This window comes from Euphorbia lathyris, chromosome 4 (assembly GCF_963576675.1).
Source record: "Euphorbia lathyris chromosome 4, ddEupLath1.1, whole genome shotgun sequence".
In the NCBI taxonomy this organism is placed as follows: domain Eukaryota; kingdom Viridiplantae; phylum Streptophyta; class Magnoliopsida; order Malpighiales; family Euphorbiaceae; genus Euphorbia; species Euphorbia lathyris.
This window is the reverse complement of record NC_088913.1, coordinates 11,897,647-11,913,377: the sequence shown is the minus strand read 5'-3', so window position 1 is coordinate 11,913,377 and position 15,731 is coordinate 11,897,647. Positions and strand designations below refer to the sequence as shown.

Here is a 15,731-nt window from a genome sequence, read left to right as displayed (position 1 = left end):
TTTAATATCGAAGAAAAATTTCTTCTTTTGTTGGAAATCTAATCCTTCTGGAACAATATTGGCTGCAAGATAATTAGCAATATCTGCATACCACGGTGACATGGCACTTTTTATTTGATAGAGGTGTTCATCAGGGAAATCATCTCGTATACCGATAGTTTCACCTATAGGACCGTTTTCATCTTCAAGTCTCGATAGATGATCGACGACAAGGTTTTCAACTCCCTTTTTGTCTTTTATTTCTATATCAAATTCTTGTAATAATAAAACCCATCTAATTAGACGTGGTTTTGCATCCTTTTTAGCAAATAAATATCTTAATGCTGCATGATCAGTATAAATAATAACTTTCGAACCTAATAAATATGACCTAAACTTGTCACATGCAAAAACTACGGCTAACATTTCTTTTTCTGTTGTGGTGTAGTTTAATTGTGCACCAGACAGTGTGTGACTTACATAATAAATGACATGAAGTTTCTTATCTTTCCTTTGACCTAAGACACATCCGACAGCTAAATCACTTGCATCACACATAATTTCAAATGGTAAATCCCAATCGGGTTTAGCAATAATAGGTGCACTGACTAAAGCAGTTTTCAATGTTTCGAAAGCTTTAACGCATTCTTCATTAAAATCAAAGGTAGAATCTTTCATGAGTAGATTAGTGAGTGGTTTGGAAATTACAGAAAAATTCTTAATAAATCTTCTATAAAAACCAGTATGTCCTAAAAATGATCTTACTCCTTTAATAGTAGTTGGAGGGGGTAGTTTCTCTATTACTGAGGTTTTTACTCTATCTACTTCTAATCCTTTTTCAGATATTTTGTGACCTAAAACAATTCCTTCATCAATCATGAAATGACATTTTTCACAATTTAATACCAAATTTGTTTCTTCACACCTAGACAAAACTTTATCCAAATTTTCTAGGCACGAATCAAAAGAATCTCCATAAACTGAAAAATCGTCCATAAAGACTTCCATGATATCTTCAATGAAATCATTAAAAATTGCAGTCATACAACGTTGAAATGTTACAGGTGCGTTACATAGACCAAAGGGCATTCTTCTATATGCAAATGTTCCGTAAGGACATGTGAATGTTGTTTTATCTTGGTCATCCGGGTAAATGTATATTTGAAAGAATTCGGAGTAACCATCTAAAAAACAATAAAAAGCATGACCAGCTATCCTTTCGATCATTTGATCAATGAAAGGAAGAGGAAAATGATATTTCCTAGTTGCTTATTAGATTTCTATAATCTATACAAACTCTCCAACCAGTGGTGGTTCGTGTGGGTATTAATTCACCTTCTTCATTCCTTACAACTGTTATGCCTCCCTTTTTAGGTACACAATGGATTGGACTAACCCATTCACTATCCGAAATAGGATAAATGATTCCATTGTCAAGAAGTTTAGTAATCTCATTTTTTACTACTTCTTTCATGTTCGGATTTAGGCGTCTTTGCCTATCCGCTTTAGGTGGCTTATCTTCTTCTAAGTGAATTCTATGCATTACAATACTTGGATTAATACCTTTTAAGTCAGAAATTTTCCAACCCATACTTCATATCCTATTTCTAACAACTTCTTTCAATTTTTCTTCTTGAACTTGTGTCAACTTGTTAGAGATAATTATATGTAGAGAGTCGCCTTCGCCTAAGAAAGCGTACCTCAAATGACTTGGTAATTCCTTAAGTTCTAATTCAAGTGGAACTACGATCGAAGGCGGAACTGGTCCATCTTCATGAATCAAAGGTTCTGGGTCCTTATCTTCTAGTTCCTCACTCATTATAGGTTCTATTATTTCTTCTTTCTGAACAATGTCATTTACACATTCTTCAATTAAATCAAGTTTCATACAAGCGAAATCTTCCATAGGATATTTCATCGCTTGGTTCATATCAAACTTGATCTTATCATCTCCTATTCGTAAAACTACTTTCCCTTCCGACACATCAACTAGAGCACGTCCCGTGTTCATGAACGGTCTACCAAAGATTAGCGGACAATTTACATCATAAGCAAAATCTAAAATAACGAAATCGGTAGGAAAAATAAATTGGTCAACTTTAACTAAAACATCCTCAATTATACCGTATGGTCTTTTAGTGGTTTGATCCGCTAATTGCAAAACCATATTGGTACGTTTGATGTCTTCTTCTAAACCTAACTTATTGAAAATAGATAATGGCATCAAGTTAATGCTTGCTCCTAAATCACAAAGACAGCTTGGGAATTCTATATCGCCCAATTTACACGGAATGGTAAAACATCCGGGATCTTTGAGTTTTGTGGGCAAATTGCTTGACACAATCGAACTGCAATCTTCAGTTAGCAAAATGGATGAAATTCCTTCCCAACTGATTTTCTTTGAAATTAAATCTTTGAGGAATTTACCATAATTGGGAATTTGCGTAATTGCATCCATAAACGTCAAATTAATATGCAAATTTTTAAGTTTGTCTAAAAATGTTAAAAGTTGTTTGTCATAGTCCTTGTTGCGGACTTTGTGTGGAAAAGGTGGTTTGGGTACAAAAGTTTTTGTACTAGAGTCAATCGGTGCATCTTTTTGATTTAATGTATCTTCTTTGGACTTTGGTAAATCAGTTCCAGATAAAGTCGAATTTCCGGGCATTTCCGGGCCTAAGTAGTTTTTCCCTGAACGAAGAGTGATAGCCTTAACATGCTCTTTCGGATTTTCTTCCGTATGGCTTGGAAGACTTCCCTCTTTGCGGGATGGAATTGATTTAGCGAGTTGTCCAATTTGAACCTCCAAATTATGGATGCTAGATGATTGGTTTTTAATAAGCTGATCGAATTTAGTCTCGATCCGTTTAAAACCATCGTCGTGATTACTTATTTTTCCGCTCATAGCATCAATGAATTTGTCGATTTTAGAAGATAAAGTGCTAATCGTATGTCTTGATTGATTTTGATAATTGGTAGTACGATTTTGATTAGCATTAGCATTATTATTGTCTCTCCAGTTAAAGTTAGGATAATTTCTCCATCCAGGATTATATGTATTGGAATAAGAGTTATTAGTTTGGTTTTGTTTTGGACAAAATTTACCTATTCGATTTCACTCATACCTTCGTAATCCACATCCGTTTGGATTGGCTTACCATTTGGGTCACACGGTGTCATAAACCTATCAATTTTGTGCGACAAGGCAGAAAATTGGGCTTGCAACATCGCTACTGGATCAAGATTCACTATACCTTTAACTGATGATGTAGTTGAGGATGATGGTTTCGCTACTGGTATGTGTCCACGTTCCGCGGGCCACATACTGCTGTTGATTGCCATTTCCTCCAAAAGTTCTCTTGCTTGGGCAGATGTTTTCTTCATGAATAATCCTCCAGACATAGCGTCCAATGAACCTCTAGTTGTAGGATTTAGTCCATTATAAAATGTTTGCATTAAAAGTTCAGCGGGCAATTGGTGGTGTGGGCATAAACGTTGAAGTTCTTTAAAACGTTCCCAAGCCTCATAAAGAGTTTCACTATCATTTTGAGAAAAAGACGTTAACTCTTTAATGATTCTTGCGGTTTTTGCTAAGGGAAATTTTTTTGATAAAAATGATTGGGCTAATTGCTCCCAAGTCTCAAATGATGCGGCTGGCATAGAAGTTAACCATTCTTTGGCTCGATCCTTCAAAGTAAAAGGAAAAAGGCGAAGTTTGATTGCTTCTGCAGTTACATCAGTAATTTTAAAAGTGTCACAAATTTCTAAGAAATTTGTCAAATGGCTATTAGGATTTTCGTTAGGTAACCCGTAAAACGTTACATTATTTTGCAACATATTAAGCAACGCAGACTTAATTTCAAAATGATGTGCATTAATTTGGGGTCTAACTATATTTTATCGAATTTAAAAATATTAATCTTCAATTCTATTATTAAATCACAAAAAATATGAAATCTTTATGGGTAAAATTATCTTTGTTGTCAATGTTAGGGGTGAAATTGTAACATTTTAGACATTAAGAGTAAAATTGCTCATAGCTATAAACGCTAGAGCATTTTTAAACCTTATCCCTTGAAATAATTATGGTCAGGGATTTTGTCACAATTAAGGTTTCTCACTGCTCCATGCGACTCATATATTTAGTAGCAAGGAATCAAACGAGAGATTTCTCTCGCAAAATCAACTTGTGAATAAAGATTTAACTCAACCTAAAATACACATTAAATGATGAAGATTGTCTCATATATATAAGGAGTTAGCTCGATTATTAAGCAATGTAAATATTTAACACTATCTCATCACGCTTAATTCATCTAGAGCATGATTCTAATATCATCGGGGCATAACATTGAACCATCAGTTTGATACCATGTAAGCAAATGTCTAAATCATCCTAAAGTGTACCTAAAAAAAGATGATTGTCTCACATATATAATGAGCAATTTAGCCCCATAGTTAAGCAATGTGTGATATTTAACATATCTTTTCAAATTCAATTCATTTGGAGTGTGTTGAGCGATTTCCGCAAGTGCACGGTATACGCTTGTAGTAATAAAAGATATCGATCCCATAGGGAACGTTTTTCAACAAAAACTTATTCTGAATCGGTTAAATTTACTTTTAGGTCTATAATATGGGAAAATCGTTTAATCGGTTTTGGTTTTGAAATTGCTAGAATAAGAATTAGATTAGAATATGAAGATGTTAGAAAATTTCTGATTTAAGAATGAATTTGCAAAACAGGAACGTTTTAGTACTTTAGAAAAGTAAACAAGTATATTTGTTTGCATTAAGCAAAGAAAACAACTTTAAACTTTGTACGAATTATAAAGATAAAATAAATGACGGAACCTCTAATTAATTGGCTTTGAACGCGACAAAACCCTTATCCGGGATAATTGCCCTTAACCAAATTAAAACTCTACCGAGATAATAATTTGCCTAAGTGTTCAACAAAGTTTCCTTGTAAAGATTTTGAATTAAATACGTTTTAATGAAAACACCAGCAGTCACTTTAGTGGATTGGTTACCATAAGTGCTGCATAAAAATCTATCGAATAGAACGGACTTTATTAGATGAAATATAAATTGATACAAGTTTACAGAGAACATGGAGCATTGAATTCTTCGACGGCGTGTAAGTGAATGGGTTGTCAATCCTTTCCTTGGGTTTCGTTAGAGTTTGTCAGGCTCAGGGGCGAATCCTCTACTCAATCTTCTCGTTGAATCTTCGTAATAGAGACTGGGTCGGTCTACTACCAAAATGAAAACTAAACTGGAACAATTTCTAAACGCTACTGAATTTGTTATTATTTAGTAAACAATGTGTGTACATCATATTGCTTTTTACAGAATCTAAATCTAACTTCTGAATCACTTGACTCGGAATTTCTGCATAAATTCTACACTAATTTCTTTCTTCTATACATATTACATTATCTATCAACTCTCCATCAACTCTTTATTTATAGATGTTGAAGAGTCTTGATTGAAGTGTCGTGTCCGCTGTGAAGGATCGTGTCCGCTGTGAAGGATCGTGTCCGCTGCGAAAGGACGTCTTTATCCACCCGAACGATCGCGTTTCGTCAAAAACGAAAGTGTGTAGCTAGGCTTCTAAAATCTCATGCTCGTACCGAGAATATTAAATTCTCTACCGAGAATGGGGGAGCAACAAATTGTTCTTCGGACGAAGGGAAGGAGGGCTGAGGGACGCGTGTTGCGACCGTGAATAGTGGGGGCCGCGGTCGCGGCACGGAGCATTTTTCACTTCTTCGGCTCTCGTTCGTGTCCTCGACTTGGCGTTATTAATTTTCGTCGTCTTCGACTCCTTTTGTAGGGCTTTTCTTCTATTTTTGAGCTCTTTTTACTCCTATTTGGATTTTACCAAATATTTATGTACCTTGCATGAAAGAAACATATTCGAGAGTAAAAGTATTCTAAATAGGTATGAATAGCATAAATTCATAGCAATATTGATGCAATTAACGATGATATTTTAGGTATATTTTGGGCTTAACAGAGCGTGAAGCTAATTGTAGCAGAAAAAGCCACAATGAAGCATTGCTCTGTAGCTATGTAATCAAAAGTTTAACTCACTCCAAAAATATACTTAAAAAGTGAGAATTGTCTCACACATATAATGAGTTATTTATTTCTTTTGTTATTAGCTTCATGGGCGGATCGACAATACGACTGGCAGGAGGGTAGATGAGGGTGTGCAAGGAGCCCTTCTGCACAGGTCTCAAAATTATAAGTGTTCCAAAATTTAATACGTGTTTAGTCAAATATAGATATTAGCTTAAACTGAAAAAAGAATAGTATAATGTAATAAGATCTATATCCTCTGGTCAGTTTAAAAAGACATTTTAATATGGTGGGTGAAGAATTTCGTACCCGTAAAATCCACAGCCTCCCCCGCTGTCCTCGTCGAGAACTCTTTTTATGATTTTTCAATTGGTAGGAGAAATAAAAAAAATAGTTATAAATAAAGTTATATTAAGTGAAAGTGGCAATCTTTGATTTCGTCATTGTGTACGTTTGGTTTGAACATGTAGCTATTATGTATTTCTATGGAGTGATAGCGATGAGTTGTGGATTATTCGGATCACTAGGGAATCCAGTGTTTCTTTATATTTATAAGGCAGTTTTAATCACATTAATTTTGATTGGAAAAATTAATCAAAGAAAAATATTAAATATAAAGAAAATTTAGAAAATATTTTTATAAAACATTTTTTTAATAAACGAAATGTTTATTTGGCTCAACTAAGGGTCTGTTTGTTTTACCTACTGTTTACTGTTGCTGTTTGCTATTATGATTTGCTATTTGTTGTTGTTGTTGTTTGCTGTTATGGTTTGTTGTTGGAAAAAGCTGCTTTTCCAAAAAGCAGAGATTCTCTGCTTTTGTAAAATGCTGCTTTTCGGGTGTAAAAGGCAAACAGGATAACAAACATATAATGCTGTCTTTCAAGGTGTAAAAGGCAAACATGAGGTCACTAACCAAACACATAAAACTCTACTTTTTATGAAAAAATATCATGAAAAACTGTAAAAATGGAAAAATTGGAAAATATGAAAAAACGGAAAAAGAAATAAGTGAAACAAGGCGAAAACGTAAAAAAAATACCTTCAAAATATGATACATGTTAAAAAAAAATGAAAGAAATGTAAAATGGAAAAAAATATGAAAATGAAAAAAAAAACATGAAAAATGGAAAAATGGAAAAAACATAAAAAGTGAGAAAACGAAAAAAAAAAATGTTGAAAAATATGATTTATTTATTCGTTTATTTGTTCATTAGATATTAACGGATAACAATTAGGATTGTTTAGAGTTATTTAATAACTAGTGTTTATATTTATCTATATTACGTATTGTCAATCTTAATAAACTCTAACGCATGTAATCCACTATATATACATGGTTCTATGATCAACCATTTTTTAGGAAAATTCATTAAACACAATATATCTTTTTGTATCAATGTCCATTGTATATTCAACAGGAACAACGACTAGACGAGGCTCGCAATCACTAAATTCCCCGAGACTAGAACCTATGTTGGCTGAATTCCTCTTAAAGGGCGGACGCTCTCTCTTGAATTTCTTAACGTTCTTATTTCTCAAAATAAGTATATAGAGGCTTCCTTATTTTGCTTGGGTGAACTTAGGTTTAGTCCAATTAAACCTTATATACTTATTAGTAGATTTAATTAATTCAAAAATAAAATAAACCTATTTTATTTCTAATTATCTTTCTTCAAATTTAATTAAATAAACAAAACAAATCCCAATCTAATAGGACTCGAAGGGACGGCTGCACGCATGTAGATAATTAGATGTGTAATGAACCTACAAATTGTGTTATGTCGAATAAGCATTCCGTTTAGATTAGTGTATTTTTACTGTTTTTTTAAAATTTATAAGATAAATATATGCGTTTATTTGATACATGGACAAATCTATTTAAATGTGTAAATACAGGACTTGAGTAAATATGTGTAAAACCGATAGTATTCAAGTTTTCCACTAAAACTTTAGTTTAGAGCTTTAAAAAAATATTTATTCAATTTTTTTTATCATATTTTACAAAATTTGTTTAAGTTCTTTTAAATTCTATAATACTTTTCTTTTCGAAAAAGATAAAGGTTTGCTCTACTTAATAAATTATTATTTAATTTATTTTTATAAACATTTTGTATTAGATTTTCTACTTTTATAATTATTTAATTATTTATTAATTAATTTAAAATATTTTCGCATTAAAATTATACACACTAACAACACCAAATTTATCATAATTCTATAAACCACTAATATTTACTAATTAGCTAATAACAAACAACAATAATAAACACTAAATAAAGCGTACCTCTTAACTTAAGAGGTGAGACGTTGTGGGTTCAGAACTTACCTTCTAAAAAGTATACCAAAAAAAATATAGTAATATATAATTATTAGCTAACAATTGAATCAAATATACCTTAAAATGCATATTTTATTGGAATAAATTATAAAATACCCATGTTGTTGTCAGCGAAGAAAAATTTATCCCTAATATCATAAACGACGCAATTAAGATCATAACTTAGCAAACGGAATAAATTTCAACCATAATTGAAAAACATAAACATTTTGTAATACGTATTATGTAACAATTGTAATTTGTAAAAATAAGGATTTTTTCGATATCAAAATAGGTTTGAGAATGGAGTATTTTCTATGCTTACTTTGTTTTTGACAAAGTAAGCTTTACTTTGTTTTTTCTACCATTGGATGAGCTTACTTTGTCAAAGTTCGTCACCATCCAATTGTGGAAAAAACAAACTATGGAAGACTTTATATAATAATTAATGATAATATAATACTTTATAAAACTCCCTTAATAATGTGATGAAAAACTAATGTCCCGTTTGTTTTACCTATTGTTTGCTGTTGCTGTTTACTGTTACAGTTTGCTGTTTGTTGTTGCTGCTTGCTGTTGCTAGTTGTTGTTTGCTGTTACGGTTTGCTGTTTGCTGTTGGAAAAAGCTGCTTTTTCAAAAAACAGAGATTCTCTGCTTTTGTAAAAGGCTACTTTTCAGGTGTAAAAAGCAAACAGGATGTCACTAACCAAACATCTAATACTGCTTTTCAAGTGTAAAAGGTAAACATGAATGTTACTAACCAAACACCTAAAACTCTCAAATTCGAACTGAAAAGACAAACAGGAGCACGAAAAGGAGCACCCAAACACTTCCTAAGTGGTACATATTGTAATTGTATCTTATCCATAAAAATCTTTACTCTGCCGGAACATGTGATAGAGAAAACGCCAGGGCAGATTCCTGCCATGAAGGATATGCCATATATCCTTACATCATATAAAAAGGTAAAATGCATTTTGAGGCTTTTATTATTTTATCTATTAATTTATCTTTTATTTTTTAATATATTAAGTTATTGACTTTTTATTTATTTATTTGGATAAATAATTATAAAGTCCCTGAGTTTTTACTTAATATACTAGTTAGTCCCTCTGTTTTTAGAAATAATTATATAGTCCATTAGTTTTTAGTTTCATCAACTCCTTAGTCCTTATGTTTAAGTCAATGGTCAAACTATACCAAATAAATTTTAAAATACCAAAATTACCCTTTATTCTATATTTTAATAATAAAACATCTATTTTTCTTATTTTATGTTTTTTCTTTTTTTCTACATAGTCTCTACAATATTTTTTTCCTGCATAATCTCTACAATATTGAGTAATTAATTTATTAAATTTTATATAATTATAGAAATTTAATTTAGTAGCCTAAATTTTATTGACTAAAAAAACGAATGAAAAATATTTCAAAAATTATCAAAATAAGAGCAAAACTATATAAATTGTAAAAAGTAATCTTTATTTATCTCTAATAAATTTTATAAATGAAAAAAAAATATGATTTTTTAAAAATTTTATTAATATTTAATGCTAGTTTAAAGATATTATATTAAAAAAGTAAAAATTTAAGAGAATAAAAATACATTTTTAATGATTAGTATATACAATTACATAAATTTCGGTATATATATACTTCATAAACTTTATTAAAACTATTTCGATTAAATTTGAAATTAAAAAATAAGTTTTTTTATGTAAATAACTAGGGACAATTTGGACTTTCATCTACAAAAACACATGGAAGGACTAAAGAGTTGATTAAAATAAAACTTAAGGACTTATAATAATAGAATGGACCTACTAGTATGTTAAATAAAAACATAAGGACTTTATAACTATTTACCCTATTTATTTTTATCATATTAAGTGAAACTCAAATTCAGTAAAAAGAGATATTAATTTCTTTTACGTCTGAAATCATATTTTTTTTACAGTTTCTCTATAGTGACAATAAGCATATAAAAAATTGTTTTCAAACAATTAAAATACAAATTTCGGATGTAAATAAAATAAATCACATTGTATTAACGGAATTTCATGTTCAAATGTGACTTTTCTAATAATAAGATGGTTAATATGGTCAAAAATAAAAATACCAAAAGCTTAATGTGTTGAATAAACGATGAAATACATAATATATCAAAAAAAGAATGATTGGAGATCTCGTGATACTTTTTGTAATCATATAAATCGAATTAAAGGTCAAAATGACTTATGAAGTTGGTAGATAGAACCAGTTTAGCCCAAAAATAAAAGTTTAAGTATCAATTCAGTTTTGAAATTGGTAATATTTGAATAAAAGTCAAATTTAACTCTAACATTTCAAGTGAATTGCAGATTTAATCCTAGTGTTTCCAACCAAAATCAAATTGAGTCATGCACTATAGAAATTTTGAAAAAACTGATTTGACTGTCACACCGGACCTTCCAAACAAGTTTATCAATAAATTTAAACAGTTTCGTACATTTTTTGTTGTTGTTTTGTAACTATATTAATAACACAGTAAATATTTTACTCAATTTGATAAAAAAAAATTGTGATTAACTTATATGGAGCAGATTCCGTTTTCAATATTTTAACATATTTTTTTTGTAATTTTGTTAATATTAAACCAAATATTTTAGCTTAATTAATATTTAGAAGGTCTGGAAAAATGACAGTTAAATATCAGTCAAAACAATTTTTCTAAATTTTGATGATGTAAAGTTAAAAATGATCTTGCTTAAAAGCATTATAGTTAAACTTACATCATTTTCTCTACAAAATGAATAACTGTCCCCTCTCTTCAGTTATTTCCACTCTTCTTTTCTCATTTTTTGTTCAAATTTATCATCTATCACGTTTTCAAAGTTTTCTTCTTTTGATGATCTATTTTGAGTAGGATGAATGAAGTTTGTCTTCCTTCTTCCTACTCCATTCCGGGTTAGATTTTATGTATTTTAATTTGTTGCTTTTTTCTTTTTAGTCGGGTTCCATATATTTTATCGGATTTCTTTATCCGTCTGAATTGTATCTGCTTGCTATTATTCTTTCATTTATACATTTTTCGAATTTAGTAAGAACGGAAACGATTTATCTTGTCAGTGGATTAATAGATCTACGTGGTTGCATCAACAAAAAAGGATTCTGATCCGAATATTCGAATTGACCTAAATACTAAAGATTGGATTGCATCTACTTTTCTGCAGATTTCGATTTACGAGAAATATATGTTTCGTTATTGTTTTGTGTTTTTTTATGCTTTTAGTCGTTTTAGTCTCTTTGTAGATCTTGTAAGGTTTGATTCTTTACTGAATTGATAGATTTGGTTAAAGAGATGCCATTTTCACCATTATTTCCATAAAAATTTATTTCTTTAATTAATACCTTAAAGCCTTTAAATCTCTCTTTCTTCTCCAAATTTTCTCTTCCACATCCAAATCCAAATCCATGGCAGCAACCAAACAAGAAATTCATGTTCTAATGGTATCATTCGCAGCTCAAGGTCACATAAACCCATTACTCCGACTAGCAAAACGCCTAATTTCCAAAGGACTTCATGTCTCACTTGCTCTCACCGAAATCACCCGCCACCGCATGTTCAATTCCGCCGCCACTTCAATCTCCGGCGTCAATCTCCTCTTCTTCTCCGATGGTCTAAGTCTTGATTATGACCGCAAGGCAAGCCTAGACTTCTACTTCGAAACTTTGGGGAAATTCGGACCTATTCACCTCTCAAATCTTATCAGAGAAAACTTCCCCATTAATGGCCGGAAAAAGCTCAGTTGCATTATCAATAACCCCTTTGTTCCTTGGGTAATTGATGTTGGAATCGATCATGGAATTCCTTGTGCTATGTTTTGGATTCAACCTTGTTCAATTTATGCGATTTATTATCGTTTTTACAACAAATTGAACACTTTTCCTACTTTGATTAACCCTGAATTCAATGTTGAATTGCCCGGGCTGCCGGTGTTGCTCCCCGGAGACCTCCCGTCGTTCGTTCTTCCGTCGAATCCATTCAGCAGTATCCCTAAGCTTTTCTCCGATTTGTTCTTGAATTTGGAGAAGTATGATTGGGTTTTAGGGAGTTCGTTTTATGAGCTTGAGAAAGATGCGGTTGATTCGATGTCGGAAATTTCCCCAATTCGTTCGGTGGGTCCGATCGTTCCTCCGTCGCTACTCGGGGAAGGTGATGATGAAGAAGAGAATGCTGGGGTTGAGTTTTGGAAAGCTGAAGAGTGTTGTATTGAATGGTTAGATAAGCAAAGTTCATCTTCTGTTATTTATATCTCTTTCGGAAGTATTACCGTATTACCGACGAAACAAATGGAATGTGTCGCGAATGCGTTGAAGAGTAGTAAGAAACGGTTTCTTTGGGTGGTTAAGTTGCCGGAGTCGCCATCTTTAGGCGACGGAAAAGGAGAGTTACCGTCGGGATTTACCGAGGAAACAAAAGATCAAGGGCTAATTGTGTCATGGTCACCACAAACTAGGGTTTTAGCTCACCCTTCTATTGCTTGTTTCATTACTCATTGTGGTTGGAATTCGATTCTTGAAACGACGGTGGCCGGTGTTCCGGTGATCGCGTACCCACAATGGACGGACCAGCCGACAAATGCGAAGCTTGTTACGGATGTTTTCCGGACAGGTTTAAGGCTTAAGGCAAACCAAGATGGGATTGTTGGGAGTGATGAGATTGAAGGATGTATTAGAGAGATCATGGATGGACCGAAATCGGATGAGTTTAAATCGAATGCGAAGGAATTGAAGAGAGCGGCGAGGGAGGCAGTGGCTAGTGGCGGCTCGTCGGACCGGAATATTGAGTTGTTTGTTCAAGAAGTTGTGGAGAGAAGTTGTTTGCAATATGATAGGGACAATGGTAACGAAGATTGTGGTTTAGTGGAAGAGTTCGCTAAGAATATTATTATTGAACGTAAAGAGGGAGACAATGATTGTAAAGTTGTTGGGTAATATAGAGACTTTCTACTATACACCGAGAGAAATGTATCTGATCAAATTGAAAGAGATTTGCATACTATTACGTGAGAGTTGTTAAATATGTACAAGTGACATCTTTTAATAGATCAATGTATTGGTCTTCGTGTATAGTGGAATTTTTCACATAGAGATATTATTATTATATCCAATATATGTAATGTTAATAAAAAAATTATAGAATAAGAGTTTATACGTGGTTTATTCGATTTGCAAAATTAGCCGTGTATTTTAAAAGTTTATAAACCAGGTATATGCGATTTGTGTCATTTGGAAACTCATTCCTTTCATCAAAATTATCTATCTAAAAATGAGTGATCAACAAGAAAGATATTTCTGCCTTAACATCTATGTAAAAGAATTAATTTTGCAAAAGAATTAAATTGTAAGTATTTTTTAAGTGACATTGGTTGAAAGATTTCTTAATTGTTAACAACATAAATCACATATCTAATATGAGAACACTTTTTAATGACATTATTGTAAATATTTTCACAGTGATAAGGACTTTTCCTATCTACTTTTCTTATTTCCGGTCTCTTTCTCTTATTTCTGATCTCCTTCCCCGATCTCCTTCTTTGTTTTTCTGCTTCTTTCTTTTCTTTATCTTCTATTCATTTCATTTATTTATTTCTTCTCCCTAATGGTTCTATTTCGGTTCAGATATGTCAAAATTGATTATCGGCGAACATTGGTGAAAGACGGAAGCGACAGACTAAATCTGAATTCTTCATGATGTTGCTCATAGATTCTATCTGTTTCACTGTCATTTATCAAACTTTTTAGAGGCGAGACTTATTGCATCCGAATTTTAAAATTTCAGAATTCTAGTATTTTTTGAAATTTTAGAATTATGGAATTCTAGAATCTAAAATTCTAGTATTTTTTGAAATTTTGAAATTTCAGAATTCCAGTATTTTCTGAAATTTAGAGTTTTGGAATTGTGGAATTCCAGAATTTCAGTATTTTCTGAAATTTTAGAATTCTGAATTCTAGAATTTCCAATATTTTTCAAAATTCTAGAATTTCTTAAAATTCCATATTTCTAGAATTCCAAAAAAATATAAAAATTAATTTCAGTATTATCTGAAATTTCAAAATTTCAAAATCTAGATTTGCAGTATTTTTGAAATTTTAGAATTCTGGAATTCCAAATTTCTAGAATTTCAGAATCTAGAATTATAGATTTCTAGAAATTCTGAAATTCCAGTAGAATCATAAGTTTTTTTTTCTGTTTTTATAGTTTTACATACTTTTTATTTTTTTTCAATTTTTAATTAGATTTTGTTAATTGAATTAAATGAGTCAACTCATATAACCCATTTAATAAATAGGTTAGGTCATGTTAATCCATATGTAAATGGGTTGTCTCAACCCATCTACTAAATGGGTTGGGTTTTGTTGATCCATTTATTAAATGGATTGCCCATTTATCCATTTTGATACCTCTCACAAAGTGTTTCCTATTTGATTGATTTTAATGAATTCTGTTGGAAAGAAGAGTTGATTAACTTTTATTTTACTTCAGATGTTGCTTCAACCATTTTGAAAACTCAATTGACTAGAAGGAATAACACATATAGTTTATTTTGGTCTTTTTACAAAAAATATGGGCAATATCTTATGAAGTATGGGTATAAAGTTGCTCATAGAACTTTGCAGGCTTTTTCTTCAATGACTAATTCTTCTTTGGGTGCTAATGAATTCTGGAATTTTCTGTGGAAGGTCAAAGCACTTTGAAAGTTTATTCATACAGTCTGGAATGCTGCTAGGAATATCTTACCTTATTATGAAAATCCTTTGAAAAAAGAGGAATTAATGTCTATTGGTCAATGTTGTTGTTGTGATTTTTAAACTGGAACTTTAATTCACCTATTCAAAGAATGTCTTGGTACAAAATCATATTGGAGACAAGCGATTCTTTTATATCTTGTGTATAAGGTTGATGGCTTGTCTTGTCTGGACTTGTTTGTTGCTGTTTTGGAATTATTGATGGAGTTTGCATTGTTCTGTGGAATTATTCATTTTATCTGGTTTGAGAGAAATCAGGTTATTCATGGAAAAATGCGATTGGGTGAAATAAAATCAGTGACTATTGTCTGGGAAATGGTAACGTATTTTCTGATTTACAGGGGGTCGACGGTTGGGTGGACGAAGTTGTATTTTGGATTAGATTGTGGCTGGTGACAATGCTGGTTTTGTTTGTGCAAATGTTGGTGCAGGTAGTGGACAAGTTTTGAGTGATGGCTCGACGGGTAAAGGCGTGATATGGGCAAGTCAAAAGCATGCTGGTCATGTTCCTTGTTACGTGGATTTGTCGTTAGAGGTTGGTTGGTTGGTTGGTTC

General features: G+C 31.8%; 1 protein-coding gene and 1 non-coding gene across 2 annotated transcripts; both read left to right on the top strand.

Annotated features, from left to right (window-relative positions):
* The first annotated feature begins 3,448 nt into the window (after positions 1-3,448).
* On the top strand, positions 3,449-3,555 carry LOC136228096 (small nucleolar RNA R71). Its single transcript, XR_010688430.1, has one exon. It is a non-coding gene; the product is annotated as a small nucleolar RNA R71 (small nucleolar RNA).
* Positions 3,556-11,804: 8,249 nt separating this feature from the next.
* Positions 11,805-13,602, top strand: LOC136225615 (UDP-glycosyltransferase 84B1-like). Its single transcript, XM_066013697.1, has one exon. It carries the CDS (start codon positions 11,838-11,840, stop codon positions 13,359-13,361), a length of 1,524 nt encoding a protein of 507 aa, XP_065869769.1. The 5' UTR covers positions 11,805-11,837; the 3' UTR covers positions 13,362-13,602.
* Positions 13,603-15,731: the final 2,129 nt, after the last annotated feature.